The sequence below is a fragment of the Phocoena sinus genome, chromosome 5 (genome assembly GCF_008692025.1).
Source record: "Phocoena sinus isolate mPhoSin1 chromosome 5, mPhoSin1.pri, whole genome shotgun sequence".
Lineage (NCBI taxonomy): Eukaryota > Metazoa > Chordata > Mammalia > Artiodactyla > Phocoenidae > Phocoena > Phocoena sinus.
This window is the reverse complement of record NC_045767.1, coordinates 90,013,363-90,030,004: the sequence shown is the minus strand read 5'-3', so window position 1 is coordinate 90,030,004 and position 16,642 is coordinate 90,013,363. Positions and strand designations below refer to the sequence as shown.

The window sequence follows — 16,642 nt, the reverse complement described above, 5'->3', positions numbered from 1 at the left end:
CACAATGGGTTATTATGGGAAATCAGAGATGATTCTTGAATTTATGTGCCCATAAGATTGTTTTAGAGATAAGATACTGAGTAGAATATATAAATATACTTCTTTTAGTCTGATAAAATGTATAGATTGTATGATTTCCTTATTCTTACCCTATATAAAGCTCTTATTCTACCTTGTATGAATTTTTTATTCCTACCATAGATGAATTTCTGTCTTATATGAATAACTGATATTTATCGTAGCTTAACCATTTTACATTTATAACCAAAAGTGGAAAGAAAACCCATTAGTTTTCAAAAATTATATTCTTGCCATTTAAAAACCTACTTGTGAGCTAAAGATGATAGATATTTCCTTTAACGTTAACACATTTTATGTTTTCTCTAGGCTGGAATGATAAAAGGTGATAATGATGAGTATTTCATTGAACCCTTGGAAAGAGGTAAGCAGATGGAGGAAGAAAAGGGAAGGATTCATGTTGTCTACAAGAGATCAGCAGTAGAACGGGCTCCCATAGATATGTCCCAAGACTTCCACTACAGAGGTAGGCGTCTTTGATAATAATTAACTGTGATTCTAACATATATTGAAAACAACTCTCCCATCAATTAAGAGAATGTGACTGTCATGTGCTCTTATATAAAATGTGGAGGTAGCGAAATAAGTTTATGTTTATAAATCATGAAATATGGCTTGCCTGTTTTTAAATGCATAAGAGGAATATATGTTACAGGTATTATTTTATTTCAGGGCATTATTGTATCCCCCAATTTGTTATTTATGACTTCTTTTAAATTTTCACATTAAAATGATCTTTTCTCTAGCTTGTGTTAAAATTTGAAAATATTTGTGTCTTCCAGAAGTATCTAAATTATGCATTATTAATATTACTTTAAAACTTTTGAAATGAGATATATTGACATGGCAAAGAATTATATTTTAAGTCCAGCTGATAGATATATTTGAAAATAAGAATGCTATCTGACTTTGTCTATTTTGCAAAACTTTTTACAATATGGAAGAGACAATGAGTTGAATGATTCTGTCGAATTTTATTTTAAGGTAGGCTGAACCACCAAAGTCAAGTGAATTATGGCACATGAAGGTTTTCTATTTTGGTTTTAATGAGATCTGAAAGTAACTTTGTATTAAAGAGATGTTTTTATAAGTTGGGTATAGAAGTTCCCTTTATGGAGAAGAAAGGAACTATGGGAATCCATGTTTTTTTTAACCAGATCTCAAAAAGTCTGTACAGTTGACCCTTGACCAACTTTGGGGTTGGAGTGTCAGTCCTCCTTGCACTGGAAAGTCTGTGTATTATTTATAGTCTGCCCGCCGTATATGCGGGTCCTCAGCATCAGAGTTTCTACCTCCACAGAGTCAACCAATGCTGGCTTCAACTAACCGAGAATCAGCGGATCATGTAGTGCTGTAATATTTACTTTAGAAAAAAAACACGTATAAGTGGACCAAGGCAGTTCAAACCCCTGTTGTTCAAGGGTCAACTGTATTTTCTTTTGCCGGGCCAACTTTCTGAATGGAAGGCAGTGGAAATTTCCCCTAGGGAAATGTCAGGGATACAGATAATCTTCTTAATTTAGCAGCCATCTGTCTTCTAGATTAATGATGTCTTTTGAGAGTTGTTACCTGGTTATTAGTCTGATTTAAGGGAAGCCACCAGCTTCCCTTAATATGTTGTATTAATTGGAATAGTACAATTTAAAGTACATTTAAAATTACCATGGTCTGACAGTGTTTTGAGAAATTTCTGGTTTGAAACAACAGGTGTGTATTAATAGATGCAGTACTGTGAAATGTGTGCCTATCCCAGAGGGTCACTGTGGTGTAATAGAAAGAGGATACACTTTGCAGTTAGATAGACATGTGTGAGCAATAGCTCTACAATATCAAGTTGTTAGATTACTAGTTAACGTTTTTAAGCCTCCGTTTATCTGTGAATAGAAAACAAAAATATATCGTGCAAAAAATAAATAAAAATATAGTGCGCAATTGTAATAAGTATTAGAACTAATATATGCAGATTGCTGAATGTAGCCCTCAGCAATAAAAGTTGCCTAATCAATGTTACCTGTTATTAATTATTGATATTAATTATCTTCTGCAAAAGATTTACATGTTGAGTTTTGTTAAAGTTGAATAGTTAGACATTGCTTGTCCTCGTGTTGTGAATACATTACCTTTAATTCTCATTTATAAGTATTTTCATATTTTAAAAATGTTATTCTAAATCAGAAGACTGGGTATGTCAAAAGATAGATAGTTGGATACAGTACTTTTTCTGTAGTCTTGGTTGTTATATATTAACAATATCTAATATCTCTTGAGGCAACGGTCAAAACATATTTTAGAAAACCATAGCCCACATGTATGGAATGGTCTTGGAGGACTGGAAACCAGATTAGTGTCTGTGACTCTCATCCTGTTTGCTCCGTCTGTCACACTACAGTTTCACCAAACTGTACCCTATTGCTCCATTTCAGTCCCTGAAGATAACTGTATCTATAAATATCAGCCCTTGGTACTTTCCAATAGTCTGATATTTATAGAGGAGGAGAGATTAATTTTTTTCTTGAAATCAGAAAATTGCAAGAAATATTATGTTTAATACCTATTGCATTTTTAGATGCTAGATTAGGAGAAATAAATTAGGAGTCAAGGTATGTATGTTTAAAAGAATTGGATGTAATTAAGATATTTTGGGACATTATTTTAGGAAATTATTAAAAATATAAATTCCAGTAGCATCAGTATCAATATACTCAGATTATATGAGGAAATTAAAAAAATGCAGACTCTGAAGACTGAGTTTTTCAGTTGCAAATAGAAGATTACCTTATGGTAGAGGTAGGTCACAACCTAGAGTAATATATATTGGAAAGGTTTTCAACAGTCACGGGTCAAAGCAAAAGGGGTTCCTTTGTTAACTCTCAGTTATCTTAAAAGTGGAACCAAAATAAAACCATTCAGTTCTCTTAGAATATTCTGTGATAAATCTTTGTATGAGCTTAACAATTTTTATTTTCTTATTTATACAGTTCTGATTGAACTGAGTTGCTGGTGATATCAATTTACCTCCTTTTGAGAGTCTTAAAATGTAACTATATATTTTAAAAGTGTAAATATCCTCCTACCTTAAATAGAGATTCAAATTTAGAACTCGAAGTACCATACTATAAAGTTTAAATTCTTCTTTTAACTTCTTGGTTATAGAACTGAGAGCCAAGCTTTTTCACGGCCTAAATACTTTCCAAGTGAAAATTAAGGATATATTTTTATAATGTTTTCCATCATTCTAAAATGTAAAATTAAACAGATTCCAGGATTAGAAAGGTATTAGAAAGGTATATTGATTTCTAATATAATCTGGATCAGTATAGGATGTTATTTTAGGAGACATGAGGTCTCTCTTCAATGAGTTATAAGAAGAGGAATAAAATACGTAAGACTTTGTTAGAAAGAGATGTATTTGAGGGCCATGGGCTTCATAAATTTCTCTAACAGTAAGTCAGGAGGAGTTTTAATCATAAGCAAGGCACTTCTATCAGTAGGGTCCCTGTAAGTAAATACTCTGCTGTTGTAATATCATGGAAAAACCCAAATGAACTTTTTGGCCAACCCAATGTTTTGCTAGTTGTCACACTGATTGCCTGGCCACATTTCTTGCTTTGTCATTTTATCAGCTCAGAACTGCCATGCATTTGAGGTCTGTAATTTGTTGCAAGTGTTCTAAATTAAAACAAATTATTACCTGAACTAGGTGAGTAGTAGTGAGAAGGAGAGAAGGAGCCAAACTGGGTTGAGATTGAAGTAAAACTGATGGGGTTATTCGATAGAGTAGATGGGGGTAGAGAGAGAGAGAGAGATCAAGGATGACTCAGAATCCTAATCTGGAAGACTAGAGAATTCTCTTTCCAGAACTCAGGTGTTTCAAATGAGAAGTAGAAATAGGCTTGATGAAGGATGACAAGTGGCTAACTTTTGGATATATTACATTCAAGGATCCATTGGGATAGTAAGTGAACTAAAAAAACTCATAGTGTATTTTCATAACCATGTCCCAGAGTCATTGCATGAGTGTCTTTATATGCCTGTTGTAGTAGGAATGGGTAGAGGTTATCTTGGGAGTCAGGTGGCAGATGTTGGCTCATGGAGGCTTAGAATGTCTCTGCTTGCCCTTTAACTCTCTCATTCCAAAATCTGTATCAGTGAGAATCAGAAAATGAACACTGCACAGGTTTGGGAGCCCATGAAAGATGTTTGCTACCTATCACTATAGAAGAGAAGACATTATGTCCTTAAAAAAACAACAAAATAAAAATAAGACAAAAATTATGCTTCTACCATACTCAAGGGCCCTAAGTTATTCCACTTGACTAAATGCAAAGCTGTATTTTGATTCCTTATCTTTAAGAATATTTATTTAATTTTCCAATAAAATTCAAAGCTGTGAATCTGTTGAGACAATATATTATATGGTACAATCCAACAACAACAAAAACAAAATCCCTCAACCATTCCCAAATATGGCACAGATTTTCTTTCCTTGACCCTTAAGGAATTTATATTATTTTTCAAATGAGGAAAAATATGAATAGTGTTTTAAAATATATTGAACTTGTAAAATCATAAATAGGGCACTCTGCTGTAGAATTACTCTTTTAAGAATAACACCTAAAGCAATTTTACATTTGGCAATATAAATAATCTCTTCCAGTGCAGAACTGGCAGGTATTCACAACACATAGTGCAGCCAGGTTCTGGCAAAGAATACCATCCTTTTCATTTACAACAAATATAAACTTGGCATGCTTATGATAAAGAAATTTGTCTACTTCATTTTAGGTGAGAGTTGAATTTACTTCTTTTTCTGATTTCTGCTTTGGGAGTATGGAGATCACATTCATTCTTGGCATCTTTAGTTTGTACAAAATTATTTTATATTTTACTGATTTGAAATTTTATTTGGTAACGACATGGCTAATAAACTATCAAAGGGTCATAAAGTTCACCTCCACTGTTTAAATCAGTCATCGGTCTAAACTCAGATAAAAAACAAAATGTACTTCTGATCATCTCTTAAGAATGTCTCCATTGTCATCAATAAGAAGTATGCTTTAGGCAGTCTATTTTCTGGGGGTGGGAGGGGGACTGTACTTGTATGACATCATTCAGCTTTTCATATTTTTTTCTTAATCCCTGGGCCCTTAGGCTTCTCCCCTCAAATTACAAACTATTCATTCACCAGAAGCTTTGTGTTAAAGTAATTTTTGTAATTACTTCCTACCAGTGGGAAACAAGGAATAGTAAGCCTTTATCTCCTGGCTTCCTTTCAGGATTTTCATTTTCCTGCATGAACCCAAGTGCTTGTGTTGCTGGTGTGGTTGTCATGGCGCTGTGAAGGAGTGTCTTTGTCCCAGGTGGGAAACATGTACAAGTCAGAAATGATTTGGGAGTTGCTCCTGGTTGCCAGGGAATGAAACTATGAAACAAGAACTAGAATAATGGGAAGACTATTCCTTATTTTAGTGACGCTAGGAACTTCCTAGGCACAGAGCCCTTCCTTGATCTGTAGGCACATGAGTAGGTGCTATAGTCCTTTGTATTTGGAAGTTCTCATGACTTATACCCTAATCAAAGAGAAACATTGGTGGACATTGTAACCCACCAAAAGAAAAAAAAAATCAAACGTGAAAAATTAATGTTAGCAGATGTTTTCTTATTAAATGAAGCAAGACACATAATACTACTAAATCATTAAGGTCTGTCAATAGCAAACATTCTTTTAGATAGATGTTAAATGATAAATTTTTCACAGAAGCACAGATTAGTTTATAATATAATCTAAATTTCAGCTATTTGTCAAGGCTACTCCCATTGGATTCACGCGGAAATACTAATCTTGTATTTATGGAATTCCTTTTCAGGTTGGTTTTGTATGTTTTGTCATCTAGGTATTTATAATAATTATTGACAGAAGAAGGCAGTTGAATTATTATATAAAGTAATCAGGAAGCAGAGTGAAGATTAAAGGAGCTTTCAGATGTGAAACATGAAAGATAATATTCCCCTTACTAACATGTCTTCCTGGGCCTATTCTATTTCTTCATGAATAGGTACAATGAAAGGAGCATTTATACAGACCAGGATTAAAGTGTTACAAAATGTAACTCCGTATTTTTTCTAATAAGGTATTGAATATGGAAATACACAAATGGTATTGAGAATTCAGAGTTGCTGGATTACTATTTAGTTATTGATGTGGCATTAATGGAGAAAGAGAATTGTAAGGTTTCAGATATAGTGTCTGTGTGATTGGAGTGAAATTGAAAGCAGTTAATTTATCTTAGGGTATGAAGCTAATTCAGGTAACTTAGACCAAATATTGATTTTTTAATTAAATGATTGCCTCTCAGAAGTAACTATATCAATTATTGAATTATGAAAGAGCAGTTCATACCAAGAAAAACCTTTGTTAGTATTTAAAATGCATTTGCTCTTTCTGAATATAAAATATATCCTATTATCAAAATATGCTTTTTTTCTTTGTTGGCTGCGTTGGATTGTTGCGCGCGGGCTTTCTCTAGTTGTGGCGAGCAGGGGCTACTCTTCCTTGTGGTACACGGGTTTCTCATTGCAGTGGCTTCTCTTGTTGTGGAGCATGGGCTCTAGGCGCGTGGGCTTCAGTAGTTGTAGCACGTGGGCTCAGTAGTTGTGGCTCACGGGCTCCAGAGCGCGCAGGCTTGGTAGTTTTGGTGCACGGGCTTAGTTGCTCCGCGGCTTGTGGGATCTTCCCAGACCAGGGCTCGAACCCGCGTTCCCTAAACTGGCAGGCGGATTCTTAACCCCTGAGCCACCAGGGAAGCCCTCAAAATATACTTTTAATGTTTGGTTTCATTCATTTCAACTGCATTTGCTTATGAGGGATAGACCCTATTTTTAGTAAAATATTAAGTATGTTTTGACTCTGCACATGCCAAGTATTCCTGTTTAAACCCATTTTAAAGCCTGTGCTTATTTTCTTTACATGTACAATTTATAAACTTTCACGTTAGTAAATGGGTAGGAAGCATTTGTGTAAGAATATTTCTGGAGGTTAAGTAATCTTTTGCTTCATCATTGTCATTGTTTTCTTTTTCCTGCTAAATCATGAGTCATTAACTTCAAATATAAAATTTATTTATGAGGATCAATGCTGTTTGCTTCCGATCATCTTCATTTGGTATTCTGCAAACAATTTTTGTTTATGTGTGCAGGGGCCCTTGCATCCCTGCAGAGTATTCAGGTGTGTTATTCTCAGTCCTCTCTTTCTTTATAGGATCTTTTTATCCCTGTCTCGATGTGGGGAATCTTTCAGGTAGATGACGTAGAGAAATGGGACAATGGGAAAAAATAAGTGTAGCACAGAAATAATATTTTTATTTGAAAATTGTTTGAGATTAGATTATGGGGACTATGAATTAAAATGTGAGGGCTACACTCAGACCAAAATAAATGCTCCTTTAATGCATGATTCTGCAAGGGGAGCTGAATACTTGGTTTTGTTCTTTCTAGACACCAGAAATTTTATTCCAGTTTTCAGCTGTGATTCATCTGGTCTGAGTATGTAAATTTAAAAATCCTTAATGGAAGTTCTTGAACTTGGGACTTTGTATATGATGGAAAGATTTATTTTAGGAATGATTGGAGCCATTACCCTAAGTTTAATATATAATATATATATATATACTATAGGGTTTACTGCAGATATATAGTTATATACAGCATATTCTTAGATCACTTTACAGTACCTTACTAAATATCTGGAAAAAAATCTTGGACAAGAGGCATTGATTCAAATTGTTTTTCCATTTTTTTGTTTTCTGCTCATCATTCACAACTATTTTAACCACTTATATGCCGTTCCACATTAACTTGTTCTTTGATTCTGTGCTGAGATCTTTGTTCATTATTTCAGAGCTCTGATTAGTAATACCAAGCATCCTAAGATTTTGTGTATATTCTTGTCCAAAAGAAGTTTTTTTAGGCAATACCTGAGTATAAGCCAAAGTTCAAGGCTCATTTCTCTTGAGTGTGCTTTATAGATTTCTGTGTGCTCTTTAAATGTTAAGAATGAAGTCTGTGTGGTACTAAAACGTTTTGCGTTCTAAATTCAGTCCTCTGTTTCAGCACATTGGCAGGTTTTGTTTTCACATTTTCCATTTTATCAGGACTTACCCCACGTACTAAGGGGATAAAAGCAATGTCTAAGCCCCTTTTGGTGAGACAAATGAGTGAAAAAGCAGATTCTTTTTATGTCCTGTGCTCCGTACGAATAAAATGTCACTGAACAGCCTTTTAGTAACAAGAAATTAAAATATTAGAACAGCTTTTAAGTTTCTACATTCCCAGTTTTGGATGACATTTGTAGATAAAGTCAGTATAGCAATTTGATGCAAATAAACGTTGTCCTTCCTCATTCTCTAATGCTGGGCTTAGCTTTCAAAGTCTAGTGGGAAGTCCTAAGGAAATCACTGCTAGGTGTAGTAGATGCACCTCCCTATTTATGTTTAAAAGAGATACAATTAATTTAATCAGGTTAGATATGTTGTTTTTGTCTCTTCAACATCCCTCTCTCATCTGTGATGAGCCAACATTTGAAAAGTCAGCAGAAGCATATGTAGTTGTTATAGGGTTGCTATCATCTGAGTTCCACTGGGCATTTTAAAGACACTATCGCTCACTAGTTCTCTTCCTCTTAAATTTATGGAAGACATATTCTAACATCCTGTTATCTCAGACTTCTACAAATTATTAATGAACATTTATGGTATACATTAAGATTATTTTTATAGAGTTGAGATCTATAAGCTTTGATGTTGGACAAAATCACTATTACATTAACCACCCAGATTTTCATCCTTAAGTAAAATCCCAACCTTTTTGGACTTTTCATCTTTCCTAGTTATATGGCCCCAGTTATAATGAGACTCAGACTTCAACTCACAGTATCCACAAGCATGTCACTCATCTCTGTTTCTTCCTTTTGTGACCTTATGACAACTTTGATAAAGCAACTCAAGTAATCTGAATTATTCAAGTTTTGTATCCTGAATACAAATTAAGGAAATGGGAAGCCAAGAATTTACTTTCAGTAGTAGGAATTATGAAACTGGACCTTCCTTTTATTAATAGAAATGGTGACTTTGTAGCACATATTAATTCTTTACAAATATTCACAGAGGAGAAAAAAAAAAAACCAGAAGACAAAAAAAGCCCAGATATCCTAAATGTGAAACGCATCACATTTTGATTTAGTACAGAAGTTTTTTATATGTTAGCCAGTTTGTGGGCTTCTTTGGCTGGCTGAGTGGGCCTCACTGGGGTGATAGTCCTTGTCGGCCTGGCTGCTGCTAGCTCCACTGGCGTTCACTGCTGGCCCTTCTCAGCTTGACTCCAGTCTGCTCTCATGGGTGCAGCAGACCACCCTGAGTTCTGGCTAGGGCTCCTATTTCCCCAGCCCACGTGATCTGCCTGCAGCTTCTGTTGTGGGACCTCACTGATGCTGGTTCAGCAACCCTCTTAGGCTCCCCAGGAAGGTCAGATACTGCTGTTCTTACAGCCCCTGAACCAAGGGGACTCGTGGCTTCCTTGGCTGCAACTGGATCGATGTGCTAGCAAATGCAGTGTTCTCCTTCCAGAGTCCCCAGAATAGAGCAGGAAGACAGGCTTTGGCCCTTGGAGGTCCTCAGAGATCTGTATGTTTTAGCACCGTGTCCCTTCTCTTGAGACTTTGCCTCAAAGGGGAACTGGGAAGAAATGCGGATCACTGTCTCCTCATCCCAAAAGCAGTCCAAGATCAAAAGGGCCAAGGCTGCCTTTTTCTTCCTCTAATTAAACGCTTTTTCCTCACTACTCCAGCCTCATGATTAAGACTGACAATGGTCAGGACTTTTTCTCATAGGAGGAAAACACAAATAAAGAACAAACAAATAAAAAACCTCTGTATTCTGGCCTCCAGGCCTAGCATTGATATGTTATGTGACAACTATGAGGATCTAGAAAATCCTTTCCCTTTTAGCCTACAGATCTCTGTTATTTTGAAAAATCTTATTTGAACTCCAGAAGTTGAATATTGAGTCTCTTTATATTCTTGATGCAACAATCCTAGTGTCCAACAGCCTCTTTCCTTTCCCTTCCCAACCTCCCACCTAGAGTTTGGGGATAATTAGCAAGTCATTTATGCACAAAGGCTGAGAAGATAATTATATTTTCCAAATATCATCCCCATTTTCACAAATCAACCTATTTCTGGGATTCACGTTGTAGTTCCATATTGTTGTAGTTGCAGAAACCATATATATCAAGGGGTTGTTGAAAGGGCTCTTGTTAGAATCGTATCCCCTCTTATTGTATACATGTAATTTGGGGTGAGGAATGATACGATGTCAAGTGCAAAATAGCAAAAAAACAGGGTTAAAATGGAATTAATGTCAGAAAAAATAAATTTTATCTTTATAACTTAAGTATACCTTACCTCATGATTTGTAATCTAAAACAAATCAACAGATATGGTTTTGACATCCCAAGTCACTAGAAGAACCTGGGAATTTTCAGTTTTCCAATGTCTATATATCTAAATTTGGAGTTTTAATCCTACTTGACTGTTATTTTCTTTTTCCAATTAATATCTGCAAATGTGGAATTTTATCCCAGATTTTACAGGACTTTACTTGTGATTAAAAGAAGAAATCAAATTTATTCTCTTTGTGAATATAGAATCCTGATATTTTTTTATGATATGATTAAAACAAGAAGTGATTTTTATGCAAATCAGAGAATAGCAGTATTAATACAGTCCTCAGGAGCCCATTTACTTACTTTTGCAGATTTTTCTAACTTTGTGTCCAGAGATAGAATAATGGTATTGAAAGTGATAGAGGTACCATGTCCAGTCCTCCTTCAGTACAAATAGGGAGGTCATCTGTTTTAGTCTTCTTCAATTCTTGGCAATAACAAAGGAAAAATTAATAAGACCAGTCATGAAGGCAGTCCCTTACCTTAGGTCCCCAGCTCCAGTAACTAAAGCTTAAAAAGAACAACTTAAATGTGATAGACATTAGGAAAACTAATGGGAATGGGAAACTAGGTGCTCAGTGTTTAATCTATTGAGAATACCCCTTATATTTCTAGGTATGGAGACAAAATATAAGTGATTATTTCAGAAAACATATTTTGATTGATATAAGGACATATTGCATTAAGATAGGATCACACACATTCTCTGTTCCACCCCCTTTGCATACATACTCTAACCCCACCTTAATGGCCATTCCTGTGAAAGGTATTTCAAAGCCAAAGGAATACAGTCCAACTGTGTTAAATTTCTTAGAGTAAAGTTAGCCAAGGATATCCTGTAAAAACAGACTCAAGCATTTGAATATGATCTCTTGAGCCAGTTTTAAAATTAGATCTTCAAACTGGGTCTTTAGAACACTAAAGAAATCCAAAAATCTAAGCAGTGACTTTTTTTGTTGTTGTTACAAGACTATCTAACATGTATGTTTTAAACAATCTTTACTATTTCCTATCTCACAGAGAAGAAAAAAAAGCTCACATTTTTCAGCTAGTTCATAAGAAAACTAAAACATTTGTCAGAGATGGAATGTGTCTACAGCTTATGCCTTCACAAAGTATGAAGACATAATGTGTAATTATCAATGATGAGTTTTAGGCAAACATCTAGTGTATTATTGATATAAATATATTATTTTTATTTGTTTATTGGGTACTTAACATATGCTCTCCCATAGAGTATAGTGTACTTCCATAAAGATTGATAAAGAAACATAACAACTAAATTAAACCATTACACAATTAGCCTTATAATGACTGATCTAGAAAGCATATTATGCGACTTTAGAAATATCACTGAAGGCTGGAATGTTTGAGGGACTTCAGGTAGATAGTGAAGGATGCCTGGATGCAACGACTGGGAAGAAAGGAAGACATTCCTAAGGAAGCAAGACAAAAATTCAGGTAGAGACATAGTGGTGATACTATGATGATGATATTATTATTAATAACTGTTAATAACTAAAAGTAGAAAAGGCACAAATATAAATCATGTTACCTCAAGGGATTTTTGTTTGTTTTTTACATAATGACTAATTTAAGCTGATTGAGTCAATGTCTTAGCTGCTATTGATGTGGTAAATTTTTTTTTCTTTTTGAATTTTATTTATTTATTTTATACAGTAGGTTCTTATTAGTTATCTGTTTTATACATATTAGTGTATACATGTCAATGCCAATCTCCCAGTTCATCCCACCCGCCCCTACCACCCCGCTTTCCCCCCTTGGTAGATTTCTTTCTTTTCTTTAGTATAGTTTTAGCCCAGAGGCTTACCATTGAGTACCTTTGTGACCTATATCAAGTTACTTAACCTATCAGAGACTCCGTTTCCTCATCCGTCAACAAAGCAGTGAAAATAATAGTACCTACTTCAGAGGGTTGTCTTTGGATTTATCTGTAAAGCACTTGATTTTAGTTCCTGGCATGTACTAAACACTCAATGAAAGTTACCTCTTACTACTCTTTTATCATAACTACACTTTCCCTTTGTGGTACTTTTATAATTTTATAAGAACCACCAGCTATCTTTCTTTGAATGTGTGGTTTGTGATATGCTTTCATCACAGCATCACTTTTGTTTTTCTCCCTTTGGTATCATGCAAATTCTCACTCTTGTGTTTTACTTTCAGCTTCTAGGAAATTGCTCTCCTATAGAGTTTTCTGGATGATGGAAATGTTCTACCACAGTGCTATCCAATATCCAGTAACCACTAGGCGTATGTAGCAATTGAGATGTGACTAGTGCAACTAAAGAACTGAATTTTTTGTTTTACTTAATTTTAAATTAATTTAAATGTAAAGAGCCAAGCCAAGGATTTGCACCATGTATATATCTTCTTGATGGTTTTCAAAATTCTTTCATGTGCCTTATTTCATTTGATTCTCCCAAGAATTATGTGACATAGAATAGGTGGGATTACCCCAAATTTTCTTGTTTGCTCAGCATTGCTTATTCAAGGTCTAGCACAAGGACCAGCACAGAGCAGATCTTCAATAAATATTGATTGAATGAATAAGTGATTGATTCTGATACTCAGAAATGTTAAGTACCTTGCCCAAGGAAAATTATTAAAAATGTTTTTCCACACTCTTAATTTGATGAAAAAGTGCAGGTTTTCCAGGTACTTCTTAAACTGAACAAAACGAGCTTTCAACTGACATTTGTCAGGAAGGTCAAAAATGAAATTCTCTATAAGACTCACAGTGTCAAAATTTCTCTGGAATTCACAGGAGAAAATTCCAAGGAAGATAATCCAGAAAAAGCACTTATCACCTCAGATGTCTGTTTATCAGACCCAGACTATGTGATGCAGTCCCCTGTTGATGGTCTGAGGGGACTTCCTTACCTAGTCTGAGTGTCTGAGGGTGGCTGTTGAATGGGAATCAGGAAGGAGACGCACAGCACAGAAGAGATTGTGGGGTGCTCCAGATTTATGATGTAGAGCTTGCTTACTAAGTCACCATGGCAGCTGCCACACATTTCATTTCTCATTCTAAAGGCATTTTTCACCTTTATGAATTTCCATAAAGATGCTTATGGGTTTTAAGTGGGAGATGCAAAGAGTGTACAGTTGGACAGTATAGGTCTCCTCTGTCTTCATAAATACTTGGCTGGAATTTGGGCCGTTTTGCCCCTTCGTAGATACTTTTTTTCCATCACCATTGTTGCCAAATTTCTGTGAAGAATGTATCTTCTTTAACTCCCTTCTTATCACTTAGTCTCTTATCCAGCTCCACCTCAGCTTGGCTCTCAACCTCAGCACTTTACATAAATAGTTTTCCCCAGATACTGAAAGACACTTAAACATTTCAACAGATTTTTTTTTTCTTAGAGCTCATTCTCTTGGGCCTCTCATGACGTTTGGTAGCATATTGTTTCTTTAGGTTTTCTGTTCTCTTGGCTTCTGTCACACTCACTGTAGCCTTCCTATCTCTGATCAGTTATTTGGGTATCTTTCCTTTTCTGATTATTTAGTAGTGCATTTCCCCTCTATTCAGTTTTATCCTACATGGTTTCAAAAGAGATACTCTTTTTTATGGTGTCCAGTATCATCTTTACCAAATATCCATAAATCTTTCTGGTATGGCTTTTGGAGCCTGACAAACCTGGGTTCAGACAGTAGCTCTGCTGCCAGTGAGCACTTTGACCTTAGGTACTTTGGACAACTTCTCCAGATACCATTACTTCATCATGAAAATTTCGACCGTCTTAAGATGCTGTTGGTGATGTACTGCCCTATATGATGGGCAGTCGGCTCATAATCTCTCTCACATCTTTCGCTGTCCTTTCTTACCACTGCCAAAATAATAGTTTGTATCCTTTTCTCATATTTCTTTCAGGGAAGGTCAGTTAATGCCAGATTACAGAGACCTTATTTTACAAATTAAAACAACAACAACAACAACCCCCCAGTGTACTCACAGAAGCGATATAGTTTTGTGATATGTATTTTAGAAGATGTGTCTTCCATCCACATGGAGTATAGCATAGAGGAGTGACATGACAGAGGCAGCTTGGCAGTTACTGGAGTAATCCAGGTGATGAAGGCATCCAATATGTCTACTCCAACATGAAAAGGGAAGAGTGGATGGAGTTGAATGCATTTTAAGAAGCAGAGCAAAACATGTTCATAGGGCCACTTTCATGTGAGGCTATTTGTGATCATTATAGTCATTACGTTTTTTAACTTAAAAAATTTTTAAGTAACATGCAGAACAGAATGCCTTATGCCATCCCTGAGCCCCACTCAATCTCTGAGCAGAGTATTCAGGGATGGGGCAGAGATCAGGGTTCTCTGTTATATGCATTACTTAGTTTTTAATTAATATACAAAAAAAATCTTAAAATTTTAACCATGAAATAATTATAAATATTCCCACACCGTGTGCTTCAAAAGTAATGTCACGTGTTCATCTTTGTAAGAAGCAAAAAAAGAGATTTTTGTGCCTGGTTAGATATAGATTGGGGAGAGACATCTAATGTAGTTAGATAGACTACCTTATTGCATCCCTTGTTTGTTATTATTTCTGTCAACTTATACTCTTTTCTGTTTCTTGAGTATCTTCTTGTCACCTCTATTTAGTGTTCATTATCCAGCTCAAGGGTCATTTTTCAATGAAAGTGATTTTTTCTTTCTTCCCTGAAATTCCATAGTCCTTAAAAGTTCATTTTTACACTTTGCCATATACCATCTTATGATATGTATTATTTCCTTAATTTATTAGAATCTGGTTTTCAGCCCCTGCTATTTCATTTATTTTCTGAATAAATAACAAAACTCTTTAATGATAAACTATGCTGCTACATTTTGCTTTTTACTCACCTTACCTCTCTGTGACATTAGACTCACCCTTTGGCTTTCATGACTGGAGTCTTGGATTTACTTCTTAGCCTCCTTCCTTGATAATTTTTCGTCTTTCCATCCTTTTCATGCAAGTCTTCCTTAAGATTTTTGTCCTCTTCTTTTCTCGCATTTCTGTACCATTGGTGATCTGTGGGAGAATTACATGGTGGTGTATATCGTCCACATTCCGCTTGAACTCCAAGACTGTATATTCAACCACTTTTTAGCCACCTGCACTTGGATATCCCACAAAGACCTCTAACTCACCATGGCCAACACTGAACTTGTCTCTAACCATCAACCAATTCCTAAACTGCTCCTTGATTCTCCTATTAGATTTTAGTCTTAGTGAATGGTTCTGGCATCCACCCAGTTAACCCTCTGATTTTCGTATCCTTTATCTAGTTGGCAAGAAAGACCCACAAATTATACACCCAGAAAGCTCTCAAGATAGCCCCTTCAGTCTCCTTTGTTTCTACTTTTGTTCAGAACCTAGTGTTTTGTTTTGAATACTGCAGCTGTCCCCTAACTATTCTCCTATTTCTAAACTCCCTCTAGTCCATTTAGAGATACAATGTTACCAAACTTTGTGGATTATGTGCCCACACCACTGTGTGTGTGTGTGTGTGTGTGTGTACATACACACAAATGTATTACTATAGTTTATACATTATAGAACATATGTATCATATTATAAGACATTCACAGAGATAGAAATTATAAAAAATATAACAAAGATAACTTTGGTAGAAGTTCTATTTTTTTCTCCATATTCCAATAACTATTTTTACATATCTCTGTAATGTAAGTGTCCTGATACCTTGCTTTGGAGATTGCTGCGTGACCTTTGTGAACTGAAATACTTAAAAATCATTATGTAGTCTAAAACTTGTAAGTCATTCCCCGTTCCTTACTAGATAAAATATAAATATTTTAGCGTTGTCCTTGGCCACCTGGAACCTATTTATCTATTTTCTCTCTCTTGCTGCTCATCAGTGACTCCCACTCCCCACTAACACTCTTTACTTTGAATGTTACCGAACTCTAAATTCCATAAATACACATTTTCTCCCACTTTGCCCTCTTGTTTGTCCTTATATATGGGAGACTGCATATCTCTTTCTTTTAGAATTATGGAATGTGTCTTTATATTAAGCTTTACCTG

General features: G+C 35.4%; 1 protein-coding gene across 2 annotated transcripts in view; it reads left to right on the top strand.

The window, feature by feature from the left end:
- ADAMTS3 (ADAM metallopeptidase with thrombospondin type 1 motif 3) overlaps positions 1-16,642 on the top strand; it is a 293,136-nt gene that overhangs the window by 140,012 nt on the left and 136,482 nt on the right. For both annotated transcript variants that reach the window (XM_032633548.1, XM_032633549.1), the window contains one exon: positions 388-544. In XM_032633548.1, the coding sequence (XP_032489439.1) occupies positions 388-544 (157 nt within the window). The remainder of the gene's footprint in view (positions 1-387; positions 545-16,642) is intronic.